Source organism: Gallinula chloropus, assembly GCF_964237585.1.
Source record: "Gallinula chloropus genome assembly, chromosome: 3".
Classification (NCBI taxonomy): Eukaryota; Metazoa; Chordata; class Aves; order Gruiformes; family Rallidae; genus Gallinula; species Gallinula chloropus.
The window spans coordinates 11,645,495-11,662,226 of record NC_140087.1 but is presented as its reverse complement, the minus strand read 5'-3'; the positions used below and the strand labels follow the sequence as shown (position 1 = coordinate 11,662,226).

The window sequence follows — 16,732 nt, the reverse complement described above, 5'->3', positions numbered from 1 at the left end:
GAGAGGCAGAGACAGCCTCCTCTGACGCCTTTTCCCCCCTTCCATTATTTTTCCAGGCTCTGATCTCCCTGCTCGCTGCACCGAGGCGCTCGGCGCAGAGCCCCGCTCCCCATCCTACCTTCTCCTTCGTCTCATTGTTGTCCTGGCTGCTGTGGCTCTCGCTTGCCTTCCAGGAGCGCGGTGGCGAGCCCACCCGCACCCCCCTGCACCCTCCCGGGGTCCCGAGAGCATCTGCTCGCAGGGGGGCAGCCAGCGGCCGACGACTTTGGGTTATTTCGTTTTTGCTTTTTGCTGTTGTTGTTTTTGTTGGTTTTGTTTTTTTTTTCTTTTTTTCTCCTTTTTTTCCCCACCCCTCTTTTTTTCCCACCCCCCCTCCTTGCCGCGTCCCCGCCGTGTGTCCCCGTCCCTCGGGAAGGCATCGCTGGGGAGCGGGACAGCGGCGAGGATGTGCCGGCCCCCGCGGCGGAGCCAGCAGTGAGCACCCGAGGGAGGCACCTGCCCCGCGGAGCCGCCGCGCCGGCGGCGGGGGTGGGGGGGGGGCACCGCCTCGCCCCGGCGCCGACACTTCGCCCCGAGTTTAACGACTCCCGGGGGCTTCGAGCATGAGCAAGCCGGCGGGATCAACAAGTGGGTAATAACGCGGTGGAGGCTTCGAGCAGCCTTTCCAGGACCGGCTCCAGCCTGGCCTGGGGGGGCGGGAGGTGGAGGGGAGGGAGAGGAAGGGAAGGGGGGGGTCGTGGTTTGGTTTGCGCGCACACACACGCACCCCCCACCCCACCCCACCCACCCCCCCAGAAAAAAAGTGTTTATGTCCATCCGGAGTGGCAACGAATACATAAACTCGGAGTTGCCCCGACGGAGTTTGGGCCGGGGGCTTAAGAAACGCCGCTTTCTAGTCGCCCGACCCGACTTTCTGCACCGGGAACCGGGTCAGGAGCCCGGGGGCAGCGAGCCCCGGGAAAGGGAGCTCCGCCGGCGGCGGGGAGGGGGCTCATCCCGCCGGGGCGCGGGCGGTTGTCTGCGGGTCTCCGGTACTGGAACGGAGGGGGGGGGGGGGGGGGAGGGGGGAAGAAGGTCTGGGCTTAAAGGGCATTAGGGAGGTTGAAACGTGCTGCTTTTCTCACGGACTTTATGCAATCTTCTGCGACATAATAATTTCGTTTTAAGAGTTTGAAACTCCGGTCACTCAATTCCACGGAATCGCGTAAGCAACTCTATTGAAGGAGGATTTAAATGCAATACTTTGCACACCATTTCCAGTTACAACAAATAATCCTGCAACGAGGAAAGCAGAAACAACTTAAAAGTCACATTTTCCTTAATCCTAAATCCATGCACCTCATAACTGGGGAATTTAAAGCATGACTAGCCGCTCTTACAGAATGGCTCAACCCGTATAATCCCAAAGGGACTTTCGGAGTTTGTAATATGGATGGAGTCAGTAACAAAGGGGGGGGAAAAATACCCAATCCAATTTAATGTCTGACAAGTGATGGATCGGACAGTTATTTCCTCTGCACTCCCGCGGGCTCCCGAAGTCCCGGAGCGGCGGAAAAAGGGAGGCAGAGTCGGGAGGAATACGCCGCGGTACCTGCCACCGGCCGGCCCCACGGCCTTCTCCTTCCCGCTGTCCTCCATTATTTTGACCCCAGTCCGCCCTTTGTCCGCGGGGACCGGGAAACCGGAGGGCCGAGGTGCGGGCGGGGGCCGCGGTGCGGGAGTCGCGCGTGGAGGTGGCGGGCAGCGCGGAGACCCGCGGGGTCCCGGCGCTGCGGTCGCCCTGCAGCCGCTTCGGCGTGGGGTTGGCTTGACTGCTTTCCCCGTGGGGCTGAGCGTGGCGGGTTTCCGCGCCGGCTCCCCCGAGGAGGGGGTATGGGAGTGGGAATAAAATAATGCAAGAAATAGAGGAGCCGCGGTGGAGGCAATAACCGGCGGAGGGGAAGGGGGCACCGGCAAAACAAAGCTGCGGCGGCCGGGGCCGCTTCCCGCCGGCCGCGCTGCCCGAACTGCCCGGTGAGCGCGGGGAGAGCCGGAGCGGGATCGGGCTCGTGGGCAGCCGCGCCGGGACGCTGCGGCAGATTTCTGAGTGCCGGGGAAGGAGCGGGAAGGGACGGGGAGCCTCGTCCCCGAGGGACGGTGGAGCTTCTGCCGGAGGCATTTTGCGGAGGAGAAAACCCGCAAGGCTGGACCGCGCCGCCGGCCGCACGGCGCTGGGCGACCCCCGCTACCGCCGCCGCTTTCGCTGCTGGTTCCCACCCCATAAAACCCCCGGCAACCGCCCGAAAGGGACCCTCAGGCCCGACCCGACCCGGCCAGGCCCCGCGGGGATGAGGACACGTGGGGACTGCCCCCGGGCCGAGACCCGAGCCCGGCCGGCCTCGGCAGCGCTTCCAAAAGCCCGACACGCTGTCCCGAGGCCTGGACGCCCGTCCCGGGAGTCCCGGGGGTCTCCCGGGCAAGGGTGTTCCGGCCTGGCTTTTCTGCCCGCCGGTGGGCGTCTAGCGATGTCAGCTGCGATATCTGCCTGGGTGGTAACGAGACCCCATCCCGCCGTCCCCGAGCTCAGACTAACTTCTTTCAACAGCCTCTGATGGTAATTACAGTAATCGGGGCTGCCATATATCCTTTAAGCAATTATGACACACAAAAAAAGTCCCCAAGGACCCCCTGTCGTGGGATGTTCAAAACGGTTTCCCAGCTGAACAGAAATCCTATTTTCTTAGCGCTAAACTTCTGAGACGAAGCGGTACCTCGGGGAACCGGAGCGCTTTTAAACAGAGTTAATCAGTTATCTCATGACCCCGTGTCAAGCTTACATTTTTCCCTTCCCACCCCCCCGTCCTGCCTCTTCCCCGTCCGCTTATTTCATATTTTGCCCTCCACGAAAGTTTTCTCCTAACAGGCTCCGCGGGGAGGAGATTGGGAGGGGGGGAAGGGGATGTTTGGGGGGGGGGAGGCAGAGCACGGCCGGGATGGCGGGCGGGTGGCGGGGCGGGGGGCTTCAGCCGCCCCCGCCGCCGTGTCCCCCCTCCCCGTCCTCCGCGGAGCTGATCGGACGGGCCGCGCCGCTCCGACGGCTAGAAAACGTGGGGGTTTTGGTGCTCCAGGCACTCACTCGGTTTTTATACATGGAATATGTGGACGTGTAAAGAGTATACGGAACATCTGTTTACATACATGGATGGCGTGGATATGTGTGTGTATATATATATTCATATATGTATATATATGATACATATGATTTTTTCCTTAAAGCGGGTCCCAAACTTAAAATCCCCCTGGAGAAGCCCGCTTCGTAAAACCAACTCCGCCGCCCGATTTGAGCGCCGGCGAAGCCGAGCCGCAGGCCGGCCGGGAAAGTAGAAACCCCGCCGGCTGCCCGGTGCCCGGTGCGGCGACCCCCCCGGCGGGCCCGGGTGCGCGGGTGGGACCCGCTGCTGAGGGGTCCCGGCGCCGGGAGCGGCGGCGGGCCGGGGTGCGCGGGGACGGCGCGGCGGTGCCGGGCTCTGCACCGGGATGCACCACCGCTGCACGTACCGCTTTAGAGTCTCTCCCCCCACCCCCAACCTGCCCCTCCTCCTCCTCCTCCTTTGTGTGCGTGCGTGTGGACCCTCTCTCTCCCCGTGGATGCTAAGGGCCGGAGAGGGAAGTCGAGCGCTTTCCCCCGTTGGCATTGTGCGATATCCGAATTCCCATGCTACACTTTTTGACGGGTCACTGGTGCCCCAATAGGCAGGTGGCAAGGAGGGCTTGTAATTACACACTCCCAGAAACCGTGCCTTGGCCTCAGCCCTCCTCACGGGCGCCTACCTGCAGCTCCAAAGCCGCGGCTTGCTCGCAGGCAGTGGGGCGGGGAGGGGGGGTGCCTTCCTTTAACTGCGCTCCTTATTAATTGCGTAAAAGTTTTCTATTCTTTAACCTCTCTCCCTCCCTCCTGCACCCCTCCCTCTCGCAGTCCCTAACCTAATCCCCGTCCCTCTCGCCGTGTTGTGTATAGCAGCTGTCGGGTTTCATTTAGGGGAGAAGCTGGCAGCTTGTGCTCATTGGAGGCAGTCAAACGAGTTTCAATGGGCAAAATCATTAAGTTAACACTTTATCTAATGTCCCTATTGTCTGCCAGCAGGCATTGTCTTAGAGCCTTAGCGTAGACATGTCTGAAAGTATCTCGGGCTCCTAAATTCTCTAGGGAGCGAGAGGAGCCCCTGCGGCCTGTTCCCACCCCCCCGCCCGCCTCCCCCAGCAGCGCTCCGCACCGCACCGCACGCTGCCGCCTTCCCCCTTCCAGCTTCACCCCCACCCACCCGCAGCCGGGGCTCTCCCTGAACTACTTCCAAACAAAGATAGCGGCCCGAGCGCTCTCCGTCGGAGCGTGGAAACCAAGGTTTGGTGAGAGGGACTGAACGCTCGGCGTTAAGTTGTGGTAGGAAGAGACAAAACTGTTTGAAGGCAGAGGAAGAGAAAGAGAAAGAAAAGAGAACCGAATAAGAGGGAAGGAAGGGAAGGGAAGGGAAGGGAAGGGAAGGGAAGGGAAGGGAAGGGAAGGGAAGGGAAGGGAAGGGAAGGGAAGGGAAGGGAAGGGAAGGGAAGGGAAGGGAAGGGAAGGGAAGGGAAGGGAAGGGAAGGGAAGGGAAGGGAAGGGAAGGGAAGGGAAGGGAAGGGAAGGGAAGGGAAGGGAAGGGAAGGGAAGGGAAGGGAAGGGGAGAAGAGAAGAGAAGAGAAGAGAAGAGAAGAGAAGAGAAGAGAAGAGAAGAGAAGAGAAGAGAAGAGAAGAGAAGAGAAGAGAAGAGAAGAGAAGAGAAGAGAAGAGAAGAGAAGAGAAGAGAAGAGAAGAGAAAGGAATAGGAAATAAAGGGAAAGAAAAGAAAAAAGAAAAAAATAAAAATAAAGTAAAAGGGCAAGAAAAAAGTAAAAGTGCAAGAAAAGAAAAAAGTAAGAGGACAAGAAAAGAAAAAACAAAAAGGGCAAGAAAGGGCAATAAAAAGAAAAACAAGAGAAAAAAGAAAAAGAAAAAAGAAAAATGAAAAGGGAAAAGGAAAAGAAAAAGGGAAAGAGAAGAGCAAAACCGCAGAAAAGGCAGAAGACGAACGGGGTTTTTGGCGCGTCTCTTGAACCGGGCAGCAATAATCTCTGTTCAAGTTTTTACATCACCCCCAAAGCATTTGCAATTCTAGTCAAAGTGGGTGCGAAAGCAGCGCCCGGCGGAGCGGGGTCTGCGGGCGAGGGGAGCGGAGCAGAGCAGAGGGGCGCTGCCCGCCTGCCAGCCCCGCGCCCCAGCCCGCAGCCGCGTCCGCGCACAAAGGCGAGGCGGAAAGTTTTGCTGTAGGTTTTGGAGTGAAGAAAATAGCAGGGCTCGCCCGTGGCAGGAACCAGCCCCCTTTCCCCGAGGTTGCTAGGGGGGAGAGGAGGTCACTTGGCTTCCTGGTCATTTTATTTTGTTTTGGTTTATTCTCTGACTCGGTCTCCTGACTGCTCTCCTGCCCGGGGAAAGTGCCGTCTTCTCTTTGCCGAGCGCCAGAAAGCGAGGGAAACGCCCCCCCCCGCCCCAAATCGCCCCCCCTCGCCCCGTTCCCACCCCCCCACCCCCCGTACTCCACTTCTAGCAGGCAAGTCTGCTGCTCCCGCTGCTGTAATCTTCCCTTCCAAAATGGGTCTTGGCGATTATAGAAGATCCAAATAAACGTAGCGGGGCATGAATAATGCTCATTGTAAAAAACTGACACTTGCTCAAGGAAAAGAAAGTTGGCTATAAAATCACTTCATTATTTGCTTGTACTGCGGCTCTAGGGCTAATCCCTCCGGAGGTCAGATTGCTGAGCGCTCGCTCTCTCCCTCTCTCCCTTCTCTGCTTTCAGGTCGCATTTTAGACATCCCTTGCAAAGTGTGTGGGGACCGCAGCTCCGGGAAACACTACGGGGTTTACGCCTGCGATGGGTGCTCGGGATTTTTCAAGCGGAGCATCAGGAGGAATAGGACCTATGTTTGCAAATCGGGAAATCAGGTACCACCCGCAAGCGCAGCCCCCTCACCGCCTGCACCTCTTGTCCTGCATTCCCCCAGTGCCCCGTATTCTTCTCCCCTCCCCGCAGCAGAAACACCAGCAGCAGTAGGATCCAGCAGCCTCCCCCTTCCTTGCCAGGGGGTCCCGGGACGAAACCGGGCTCTGGGTACCCCAGCCGATCTCTCCCCGGCACGTCCCCTTGCCCCGGGCCATGTGGTCGTAGCCCATGGGTGCGCTCCGGGGAGGGGGGATGCTCAAGGGGAGAGCGGGGAAGACAGCGGGGGGGGAGGCGAGGAAAGAGAGGGGCAGTCTCTCGGGAAGCCACGATCCATAGCCGGTCTGTGGACAATCGACACGATTTCCGCCCCCGGCGGGTCACGCCGGCACCCCGGGAGAAGGCAGCCCCGCTTTGCCCCTTTTCCGCCCCGGCCGCGCTCATTTCCACCCGTGGACAATCCCCGCGGGGATGTGGAGCTGGGGAGGCGCGGCGGGGGGAGCACAGGGGATCAGGGCGCCCCGAGGGGGCGGCGCCGCCGTCGCTGTCTCGGGTGCTGAAGGCGGCACAGCCCGCCTGCCCCGGGGCCGCGGGGCCAAGCACCCCGGCACGGCCCGGCCCGGCCCGGCCCGGCACCTCCCGCCCCGCCGCTCCCCGCCCGTGCCTCCTGAGCTACCCCCTACCCCCGACGCCCGACCCGACAGCTGTCTGTGTTGCAGGGAGGCTGCCCGGTGGACAAGACGCACAGGAACCAGTGCCGGGCCTGCCGGCTGAAGAAGTGCTTGGAGGTCAACATGAACAAAGACGGTACCTGCTCCCCGTCTCCCGCGGCCAGGGTGGCGGGGCGGGGGAAGGAGGGAGCCGAGCCTTGCTCTGCAGTGGTGTGTCACTGCGGGCTTTCACCCCCTGGGTCCCTAAAGAGCCCCCACCCCATGGCAGCCTTGCTCATTTCTCCCCAGACACCCTCCAGGTGGGGGGTGTGGGGCCAACCACAAAAAGCTGTGGGAAGGAAGGGAATCCCAGCACAAGCAGTGTGGGGTACTTGGTGCGGGACCCTGTGGTGACCCCCTTGCCTCTCCTTGGTGCCCTACAGCGGTGCAGCATGAGCGGGGCCCCCGAACGTCGACGATAAGGAAGCAGGTGGCCCTCTACTTCCGTGGGCACAAGGAGGAGAGCGGCGGCGCTCCGCACTTCCCTGCCACTGCCCTACCGGCTCCCGCCTTCTTCACCGCCGTCTCCCAGCTGGAGCCCCATGGCCTGGAGCTGGCTGCCGTCGCTGGCACTCCTGAGAGGCAGGCTCTGGTGGGCCTGGCGCAGCCCACCCCAAAGGTCAGCCACTGCCCCGGCCCCCAGCAGGCCTACAGACCCTGCTCCTGGGGGTGTCCGCAACCCACCAGCTTCTTCCTGCTTCTGGGGTAGACATGGCAAAGAGAAAAGCTTGACGTCTTGTGGGCTGTGGTGGGGACTGTTTTGTTATGTCCCTCAAAGCTCTGAAGATACAAGTTGCAAGGGTAAGAGGTGCTCTGCAGAAGGCGACCAACTGATAACCTGCTCCATACAAACCCTGTCTCCTACATCCTTACACCCTCGTGGTTACTGAGGTGCTCCTCCTGCCTGGAGTCCATCCACAAGTCAATTTTAAGCTTTGCTCCATGAGGATGAGCTGCAATCACTGAGTTTCCTTCAGCTGAGTGCTGAAGTGGTGTAGTCCAGAAAGCGCTAGCTGCACTGACCAAAGCCTGCAGCTTGTCAACACAGACACGAACGTGTCCAAGCTGGCTCTGCACTTCTTGGCTGTGACATTTCCTAAGCAGCCCAGTCAGAGCACTGCCATGGCCTCAACTGCACAGGAATTAGCCATAAGGCGATGTTTTATATTAACCCCTTTGCAATGGCATTTTGTATATTTACTGCACCTAGAAAACCATACAAGAGACAACTTAAATAGTTCTGCATTTCCAGAGTTGGTAGCTTGGCACGGTCACAACATCTAGTTTTATATAATAGTTTTGGAAAATATTGAATCAGAAATTATTTTGCAAGAAAACACAGCACATGCTTGAAAATCCAACTCGGTTCTAATCCTACAGGTTCCTTAGGTAGCTCTATGCTTGCCTTAGCTTTATACGTCTGCGTACAGCCTGTTGCAGTAAGGGAGCTAGACAAAGGGTTAAGGCCAAACGAGTTCATACAGCTTTGCTGAGCAAGGCTGTGGTGCCAAATCAGCTTCTGAAGCACAGGCTACAGACCGCAAATTCCCAACCACATTTTTATTCCTCTGACTCTGCTACCAGTAGCTGCTATTCTGTAACAGGGTAAAGGATGACAGCACATTTCGATATGCCCCCCCACCCTCGAAGTAGTAATTCCATGCTCCCTTCAACCACCTCCAGGGAGCTGAGGGTTCATCCTGAGCAGCAGAGAGCGGTTTGGAGTGGGCCCTCTGAAAGCAATGCCCTCTGCTTGCAGAATGAGAGAGTGCACACTCCGTATCGGGCATGAACGTGGTGCACGGAATGGCCCCTGTAGGGGAGAGAAGATGCTGCTGCCTTGGTGACACTGTATGAAGTTGCTTTATTTTTTTTTTCTCTGACATCAGTACCCACATGAAGTCAATGGTACCCCCATGTATCTCTATGAAGTGGCCACCGAATCCGTCTGTGAGTCAGCAGCCAGACTTCTGTTCATGAGCATCAAGTGGGCGAAGAGTGTCCCAGCCTTCTCCACCTTGTCCTTACAAGACCAGGTAAGGCCCCTGTGGTGTGAGTGGCAATGGCCTGGTCTGCCTGTTAAAGATAAAGAAGGCCCAGAGCTCATATTGGCTCCTGATCTTTCAGACCTAGTTCTGAAGTTCAGGGCAGAGGTTTGCTCTGTCCTTAAAAACCAGGCAGTGATTTAGAAACTGCTTTCCTCCAACTGTTATTTCATAAAGCACGTGAAAAGCAAACCAGAAAAAGAATCTAAAATAAACTGAGTATTATGGGAGGACAAGTTCTAGAGGAAAAGTCACCATGCTGCAGACCAAAATCAGTGTGCTAAAACTGCTTCTCTACTTGTGGGTCAACCCCTCCCTCCATAAAATGGGGAACACCATCTTAGTTTGCTGGTTTGGGATCAGAAATGCTGACGGCCTCAGGATATGAATGAGGTGATTTCTGAAAACTGTTACCTCTCCTCTCCTCTCATCTCCTCTCCTCTCCTCTCCCTGTTCACAAGGCCAACATTTTTTTCTTATTCATGTTAGCTTAAGTAACTTAAAATCATACAGTATGGTGGAAGCAGAATTTGGCCAGCCCCCAGTATTTTTCACCATTAGTTAAAATCTTCCCTAATTTGTCTTGTTTTCCTCTATGACAATTTGCCTTCGCCTCAAGTAAATCGCATGTGAACCACATGAGCTGAAGGAATTTCTTAATGACTTGATTCTTGATGAGGACTCAGTGTGCTTCATATAATGCACTATTTTTTTAAAAAAGTAAGCAGATAATTGTAAAATGTGAGGGGGGGAAATCTACACAAAGCTCCAGTCATAAAAGATGTCTAATATTTTGACATGATCGAGCTAATTTCCCAAAATGGTAAGTAGAAACATCGTGCCTTAGACATTACATAGCAGTCAGCAGAGGAACTAGTTCCTTTCCATGGATGCGTGTTGCAAGTGCTGCGTTGATATGCAAATTCATATTTTGAACTAAAAGAGAAAAGAGTCTTAGGAAACAGGTAGTGTTTTCTGCACAGGGGTAAATCATGACGGTCTCAATGTGATATAAAGCAAAGGTGTGTCAAAACGTTCCTTTTCTAGCAGCAGACCCATGTTTTGACACCCCTATTGTAAAATTAGACAAAGGGGGACACCGCTCCGCTCCAGCTGCAATACTGCTATTGGGGTGAGTGTGAGGGAAGCAGTGAGATAGAGCCAGAGGTTACACAGGCCACAAGCAAGGCAGCAGTCCCAGTGCGGCCTACTCTTCCCTGATGCTGTTTCCGGCTACGGCTGCTCCTGTGGAGCACCAGGCCTGACATATCCAGCAACCAAAGAAACAGACCCAAATGTCAGGGAAAACCAGCAAGTGTGGCACATCGGTAGAAGCCTCTGCACAGGAAGAGGCTGGGACCATCTCAAGACCAGCGATATCCATAGGAGGCTCCTTAGGTGAAGGCCTCATTTGACATAATACAGTTGCGTTTCTCACAAGGTCATCTCTGTTAGTATGGTGAGGAAGGAGACAGCAGGATTTGGGAGCAAGGGAAGTCTCCATTGCACATGACCAAGCATACTTCAAACACCAGAGTGTTCCCATTACGTTTAAACAACCCACTGGCTCTTTCACTTTCATACCGAGGACTGATGCCAGTGATTTCCATATTAAAATCCCAGCCTCTTCTTTCCATCACCTTGACCTGCTGTACCCCAGCACGAGCCAGCTTCCTCAGAACTCAGAGTGGCTCAGTTCTGAAGCTCTGACCTAGGCCTCCTTCTGCATGATTCCCCTCCCACATTCAGGAGAGACAGAGAAGAAATAACTCTGATTTTAATCACCTTATGTCATGAATAATCAGCCAGTTGATTTTTATTGTGGTGCCATTGCATTATTTAATTTGATAATGGCCCAGCTGTAGATGCCTGAATCTCTCTTTCAGTGTCCCTGCTATCAGCCCGAGGAGACTCTAAAACATTTTCCTGGATTTTGCTTTTGTTTGTGCACTTCCAAAAAGGCAAGCACATCGCAATTCCAGGGCTCTGTGTGACATTTTCATCTTGAAGGCAAGGAAATAAGTAGAAAACCAATTTGCTGATGAAACTGAAGTCTGAGGAATGTCTGTGCCACTACCCTGGGTAAAAAGCAGAGGCCATGCCCTTTCCCCAGTTCCACAGAGAGAATCCCATGCTGGATCAGAAGCCCCACAAAAAACAATGCCACGCTTCAAGTTCTGCTGGTCTGCACACCTGCCCAGCTTGTCCATAAAACAGGTTGGCCCAATACAGGCCATGAACAAAAGGTCATACTAATAGGATGGGGTTGATTCAGAAGCGAAAACCAGTCCTTCAGAAAGCCTAGTATTTCTTGTTTCTTTGAAGAAGGAGGGCTGAGTGTGACTTCAGCATGAATTATTTTAATTGGTGGTTTTACAGACTTATGCATAGGCATGAAGAAAGCTTCAGCTATTGGAATAGTCTCTTATTTCTAAAGTCTTCTGACTTAAAAGACTTAGTGGGAAAGCACATATGAAATTGATATCTTCCAGGAACCACCACTCATTACCATTGTATCTGCATGAATGAATGACAAAAAAAGTTTTACAAAAGCAAATGAAAGGCCAGCAAATCATTTCCTATGTCATAAAGAAACCTGCACATCCACCAGGCAGGATAATCTGGAGGAGGGGCTGGGTTCTCAGGCAGCAGCAGTTAGGAGACAGAGGAGCCGGCTCAGCTGCTCTCAGAACAGAGCTGAGATGGGCACTGCACCCTGGACCCCCTTCCTCTCTGCATTTCATACACTAAGCTGGGCAGCTTCCAGTGCTGTAAAATCCAGTGTAATTATTTCAAACAGTAACTTATGCAGAGCCAATAATACTTTCCTCTGGCGATTTCCTTAGCCAGGTTATGCAGAAGGTCTGTGAAGCACACAGCACAGAAAGGCAGAGACACGGGCGCGAGCTTGCGGTGACAAGCTGAGAGCAGAGACTCTGAGAGCTCTTCCTCCCATTCCGACCCAGAGAGGGTGGTTTAAACCTTATAAAACTGTTCAGAGTTAGCACACAGATAAAGAGTCTGCTCTCACTGCGTGTTTTCTCTATCATCTTTTACATACCCAATTCCAAGGAAATCACAATTCCTTTGGCAAGGCATAGGGTTTTTTTGCTCCGTTCTTCCTTTTGCAGAACATTTATAGACTTAAAATACCCTCCTTCCTATTTCCCTTAGCAGCTGAGCTACTGATACTTTTGGGGACCACAGCAATATCAATACTTGTGGTTTGCTTTTTTCTTTTTTCTGCCTGAGTACTGGGCAATCTGTTGTCACTGAGTGGGGCCATCAGGTGATCCTTCCTGAGTCTACCACATCTCCCACCCTTCCAGCTAAACTGAGGGCTCTCCAAACGCCCCTTAAGAGCTGGTCTGGGCCAACAATCCATAGGTGCCCTCAGGACTAAACATGCCTGTTCTGGGGTTGCCAGTCTGCGTTACCAGGAGTCACGCCTGCGCTTCAGATGCACCACTGCCTCTGCACGGAAACCAAAGGCATTGCCTCCAGAGAAAAACACATCCCCCATGCAGCCATGCAACATACAAAAACTCACAGAGAACTAGAAATGCTGCCAGTGTAGGTGTGTGGATGCTCAGTTCTCTGAAAGGAAGCAGCTCTCGGTGCCTGGAAGTTCTGGGTAATTTTAGGCAAAAAAGCACAGGAAATCAGGTAACACTTAGAAACCATACATGTGCCCAGATGCTGTGCTTGAAAGAGCTAAAGAGTTGCTTAGTAGGGAAGAGGTTAAAGGTACATACTCTAAAGTGGTGCTCCCTACAGAATGACGTAATTTCAGGATGTTGTCCAGGCTTTTCTTCACAAACCCTGCCTTCCCAAGGGAAGGGAGGGTAATCCCTAGAAAGCAGTAGGAGAGCACTATCCAGCTGGTCCCAGGAGAGCTGTATGTGCCAAAGGAGAGGAGGCGGGAGCCCATGCTGTGCTGAGAAACACAGGCAAGCGTTCATGTTGTGAGTGAGCTCGCTGGGGCAGGAGTTCTCACTCTCCTTTCTCTTTCTCCTCCCTTTTGGTTCACAACGTGGTGCACAGTGAGCCAACCCTCAGTGCTTTTTTCTACAGTGCGTGTAGACTTATTTCTAGACACCTTCTCAAAAAGCTAAGAGAAGGGCTAACAAATGCTGTGGGGAAAACACCATGACAGGCATTTAAAGTAGTTTTTAAAATAACAGAAATTTACATATTTAAATTGTTTATAAATCTATAAATTATACACTATGTTATATTGTACATCTATTGTATGACAGCTGATGCTTTTGGAAGATGCTTGGAGAGAACTGTTTGTTCTAGGAATAGCACAATGGGCCATTCCAGTTGATGCTAACACTCTACTGGCTGTATCTGGTAAGAATTGCACAATTTAATGACTTTGTTACAAAAATTACCATAAAAATACATTACTGAAAAAAGAACAACATGTAAAGAATAACAAATTCCTGCTGAACAATAGAGCATACCTGTCATTTATAAATCTATATTTAAATGCAAATAATGTTGTTTTGTTGTATTCATGACTGCTTGCATTGTCATTTAAATGCAAATTACTGTGTTTGTTATCATCCAAGAGAAGATTTTATATTAACTTTCATACAATATAGTCAGTTTACATGGAACCAGATAGACAAGTGTGACAATAGAGTGGATATTGATACAGAGGATTTTGTCAGAAATCAATATAAAAGGAAGCAAATGCCTTTAATATTATTTATTTCATCTGTTTCTCCTTTAGGCATGAACGGTGACAATACGGATTCTCAGAAGCTGAATAAAATTATTTCAGAAATACAGGCTTTGCAGGAGGTGGTGGCCAGATTTAGACAACTCCGGCTAGACGCTACCGAATTCGCCTGTCTCAAATGCATTGTCACTTTTAAAGCTGGTAAGCAGGAAGAGCCCCAACGCTCGCCCAGTCTGAGAACCGTGGGGTTGGTGCTTTAAGGCAAAAGGGCCGGTTTAAACCGAGCGTGGCATCGTATCAGCCAACAGGTTTCCTGGTGTTGAATTCCCATAGTCAGAAAGGCTGAGAGCAGTGCGGTGGGGAGCTAACGGGAATGCTTCATTCCCCTTGGTAGCACTAGATGAACGTTTTGACCCACCCAAGGGTCAAGCTGAACTATAGTAACTGATCTGCTTTTCCAGTGCCCACACACAGCGGTTCCGAACTGAGGAGTTTCCGAAATGCTGCCGCCATAGCAGCCCTTCAAGATGAAGCCCAGCTCACTCTGAACAGCTACATTCATACCAGGTGATCGTCTCTTCTCTCAACACCTCTTGCAGGTGTAGGGGTTAAATTGCGCTCCCACTGTGGTGAAGGTGACAACGGTGACGCTTCCACTACCTGAAGTGGGGGACTGGGCTGACACAGCAAGTACAGAGCAGCTGTCAGCCAGCTGGGATTTGGCATTTCCCAATGAAACAGGGAACATGGGGTTTATTCTGACAGGTTGGAAAGTGGTAAAAAGAGAGCTCTTGCCCTGGGAAGTGATACCTGCTGTGGGACACTCAGTGTTTCAGAAGGCTGAGTTTTCCTCTACATTTCATTCAGTTAAATGCTGCTAGTAGTGATGCTCAAAACAAGATGACATCTCACAGCAATACGAGCGCTTCTGACCCACAGTCTCCACCACACTTCCCCATGCCACTTCCCCCATTTTGCAGACGTGGAAATCGGGACACGAGAAGTTAAATGGCCCTTCCAAGGCACCACCCTGAGTCTGTTCTCAGACCAAAATGAAAATTTTGGTGCCAAAGCAGAGTGATGAGAATCATGTTGTGGGGGAAGAAAAGGTTCCTGTGTCTCCTTCAGGCTAAGCCCCACAGGATACAGAAATCTTAAAGCCGTCTGTCAAAGCTATAGCTGCCATCCCACAAAGCATACAGGGCAAAGCACACAGGGGTGAGCCCAGCACTGCACGACACATGCTGTAGAACTGTGATCACATCAGTAGCCTCCTGCTACAGACCACTTTGGAGCAGTGGGACTGGGAAAGAGCCAGAAGAGCACACCCAACATCTTCTGCAACAGCCTCTCTGGCTGGTTCAGGACTTCTGGGCAGAGCTGCAGCAAGTCCTGTAAAGCCCAGCTCTCGGTCCTTCATCTCAGTGGAGGACTAGCACAGTGGGAGATGGAGTGGTAGAAGAGGAACTTTTACACAGGTTTTTTCCTTCTGAAACTTTGCTCTGCTCTCATAATGGCTCTGTCCAGCAGAAGCCAACTCAGTGTCAGAGATTAGACATCAGGAGTCTCTGAAGCACCTCTTCCTGTCCTTACAGAAGGCCTTTCCTGTTAAGATTGCTCCCTGGAGACTCTGAGCCAGGGCCTGTTGGAGAGAGAAGCCGGGGAGCAATGGTTTTACACGGCTGTGGTTTTCACTCCAGGCACGGTGACTTTTCCACTGCGTTTCTGCATTGCTGGAAATAGTCACCTACCGGGCTATACAGTATTTGGTGTAAATGATAATCCTTTTCCAAGGAAAAATGCAGTGTCCTACAACTGTGGTGGGATAGGTCTCCCAGCTTGTGTTTCATCTTCAGTCTGGAATCACCCTCCCACCTGTGTTATGGCATTATCAGCCCTTTGATCGCAGTGGAGATGTTCTCAATGGGGCAGGAGGGAGGGCAGACTGGAGAAGCAGAATGTTTCTCCAAATTACTTACTCCTCCTTCTAGGGAGACCACTGTAAGCAGAGGCTTGAGAATCACTGGTGTAAAATCAGTGTAAGCATAGCTAGAATACACTTCCTATGTTGTGTTGGCTTCAAAAACTAGGAGAAAAGATAAGAAATTTTCCTATTACACAAACACACTGCCTGGGGATGAAACACAGCTTCTTTAACAACAACAAAATCTTTCTAAATGTCAATTGGCATTCTATGTATAAAGCAACCAAAAGGGAGCAAAATGATTATCATGACAATCCAGCTAGGTTTAAATTGCATTTTAAGTGACTGGGTATTTATTATAGGTCAAGCTCTTCCCTGAACTCCATCAAGAAGGTAGTTGTTGTCTGAGGGACAAGTCAGAGCAGATCCTGTCTCTGTATTGCTACTGCTGTTAGGGCATTAACAAAGGAGCTAATCAAAACTCAGAGACATCAGTCTATATTCTGCTAATCTCCATTAAAAGAGTTTTCCTTGGGGTCAACCTTTTGCTCATGTGAGTCCAAACCACAGAGTTTTAGCCCAGGTAGCACCCATCCATGCAACTCAATCCGCCCTTTCCGTAAAGCAAAAGATTTTCTTTGGAAAAAATACCTAAAATCTTCTTCTCTCTGTCTCCCAGGTACCCCACACAACCCTGTCGCTTTGGAAAACTTCTATTGCTTTTACCAGCTTTACGTTCCATTAGTCCATCAACGATAGAAGAAGTGTTTTTCAAAAAGACCATTGGGAATGTACCAATTACAAGACTGCTTTCAGATATGTACAAATCCAGCGACATATAAATCACCTTAAAACAAACAATCGGGATGGACAGTTTAAGAAGAACTTTTTTATCTATGGAGAATAAGCCTCAACTAACAAAATCTACAGGAAGCATAAGCCTGGGAATGTTTAGCCTTTAAACCCATTGACAAAAAATACCCCAGTAGATATGACTCTGCTGCTCTGAACAGAGTGATTTAGATCATGGAGAGAATGCTTTGTTCTACAGAAAAAGTGAAAGTGGTTGGAATTTGGCTGCTATTCCTGTTACTACAGGATGGAGGCAATTCAGATGCCAGTCACAGTTAACAAAGACTCCGCTATTTTCTCATTTAACTGGCAGATCTGAGACAAAATGTGAAAGAAGGTACTTTAGTTTGTTCAGTATTTGGAACCGGGCGACCAAACTTGGCTTCTGTTGTAACATGAGATGCGGTGGCCTTCAGAACTGTTTTAAAAGTAGCCTATGTTGAGAAAATGTTTTTAATATGATAGGCAACATTTAAGACCAGGTTACCAAAACATTGCTTCTGCTATAATACATCATG

General features: G+C 51.9%; 1 protein-coding gene across 1 annotated transcript; it reads left to right on the top strand.

Moving 5' to 3' along the window:
- Positions 1-602: 602 nt before the first annotated feature.
- On the top strand, positions 603-16,204 carry NR2E1 (nuclear receptor subfamily 2 group E member 1; the record flags this gene model as incomplete). The annotated part of the gene is made up of 9 exons (XM_084262315.1): positions 603-627; positions 5,853-5,998; positions 6,713-6,800; positions 7,087-7,322; positions 8,593-8,739; positions 13,008-13,104; positions 13,490-13,639; positions 13,900-14,005; positions 16,042-16,204. The coding sequence occupies 9 exons, from the start codon at positions 603-605 to the stop codon at positions 16,202-16,204; spliced, it is 1,158 nt and encodes a 385-aa protein (XP_084118441.1).
- Positions 16,205-16,732: the final 528 nt, after the last annotated feature.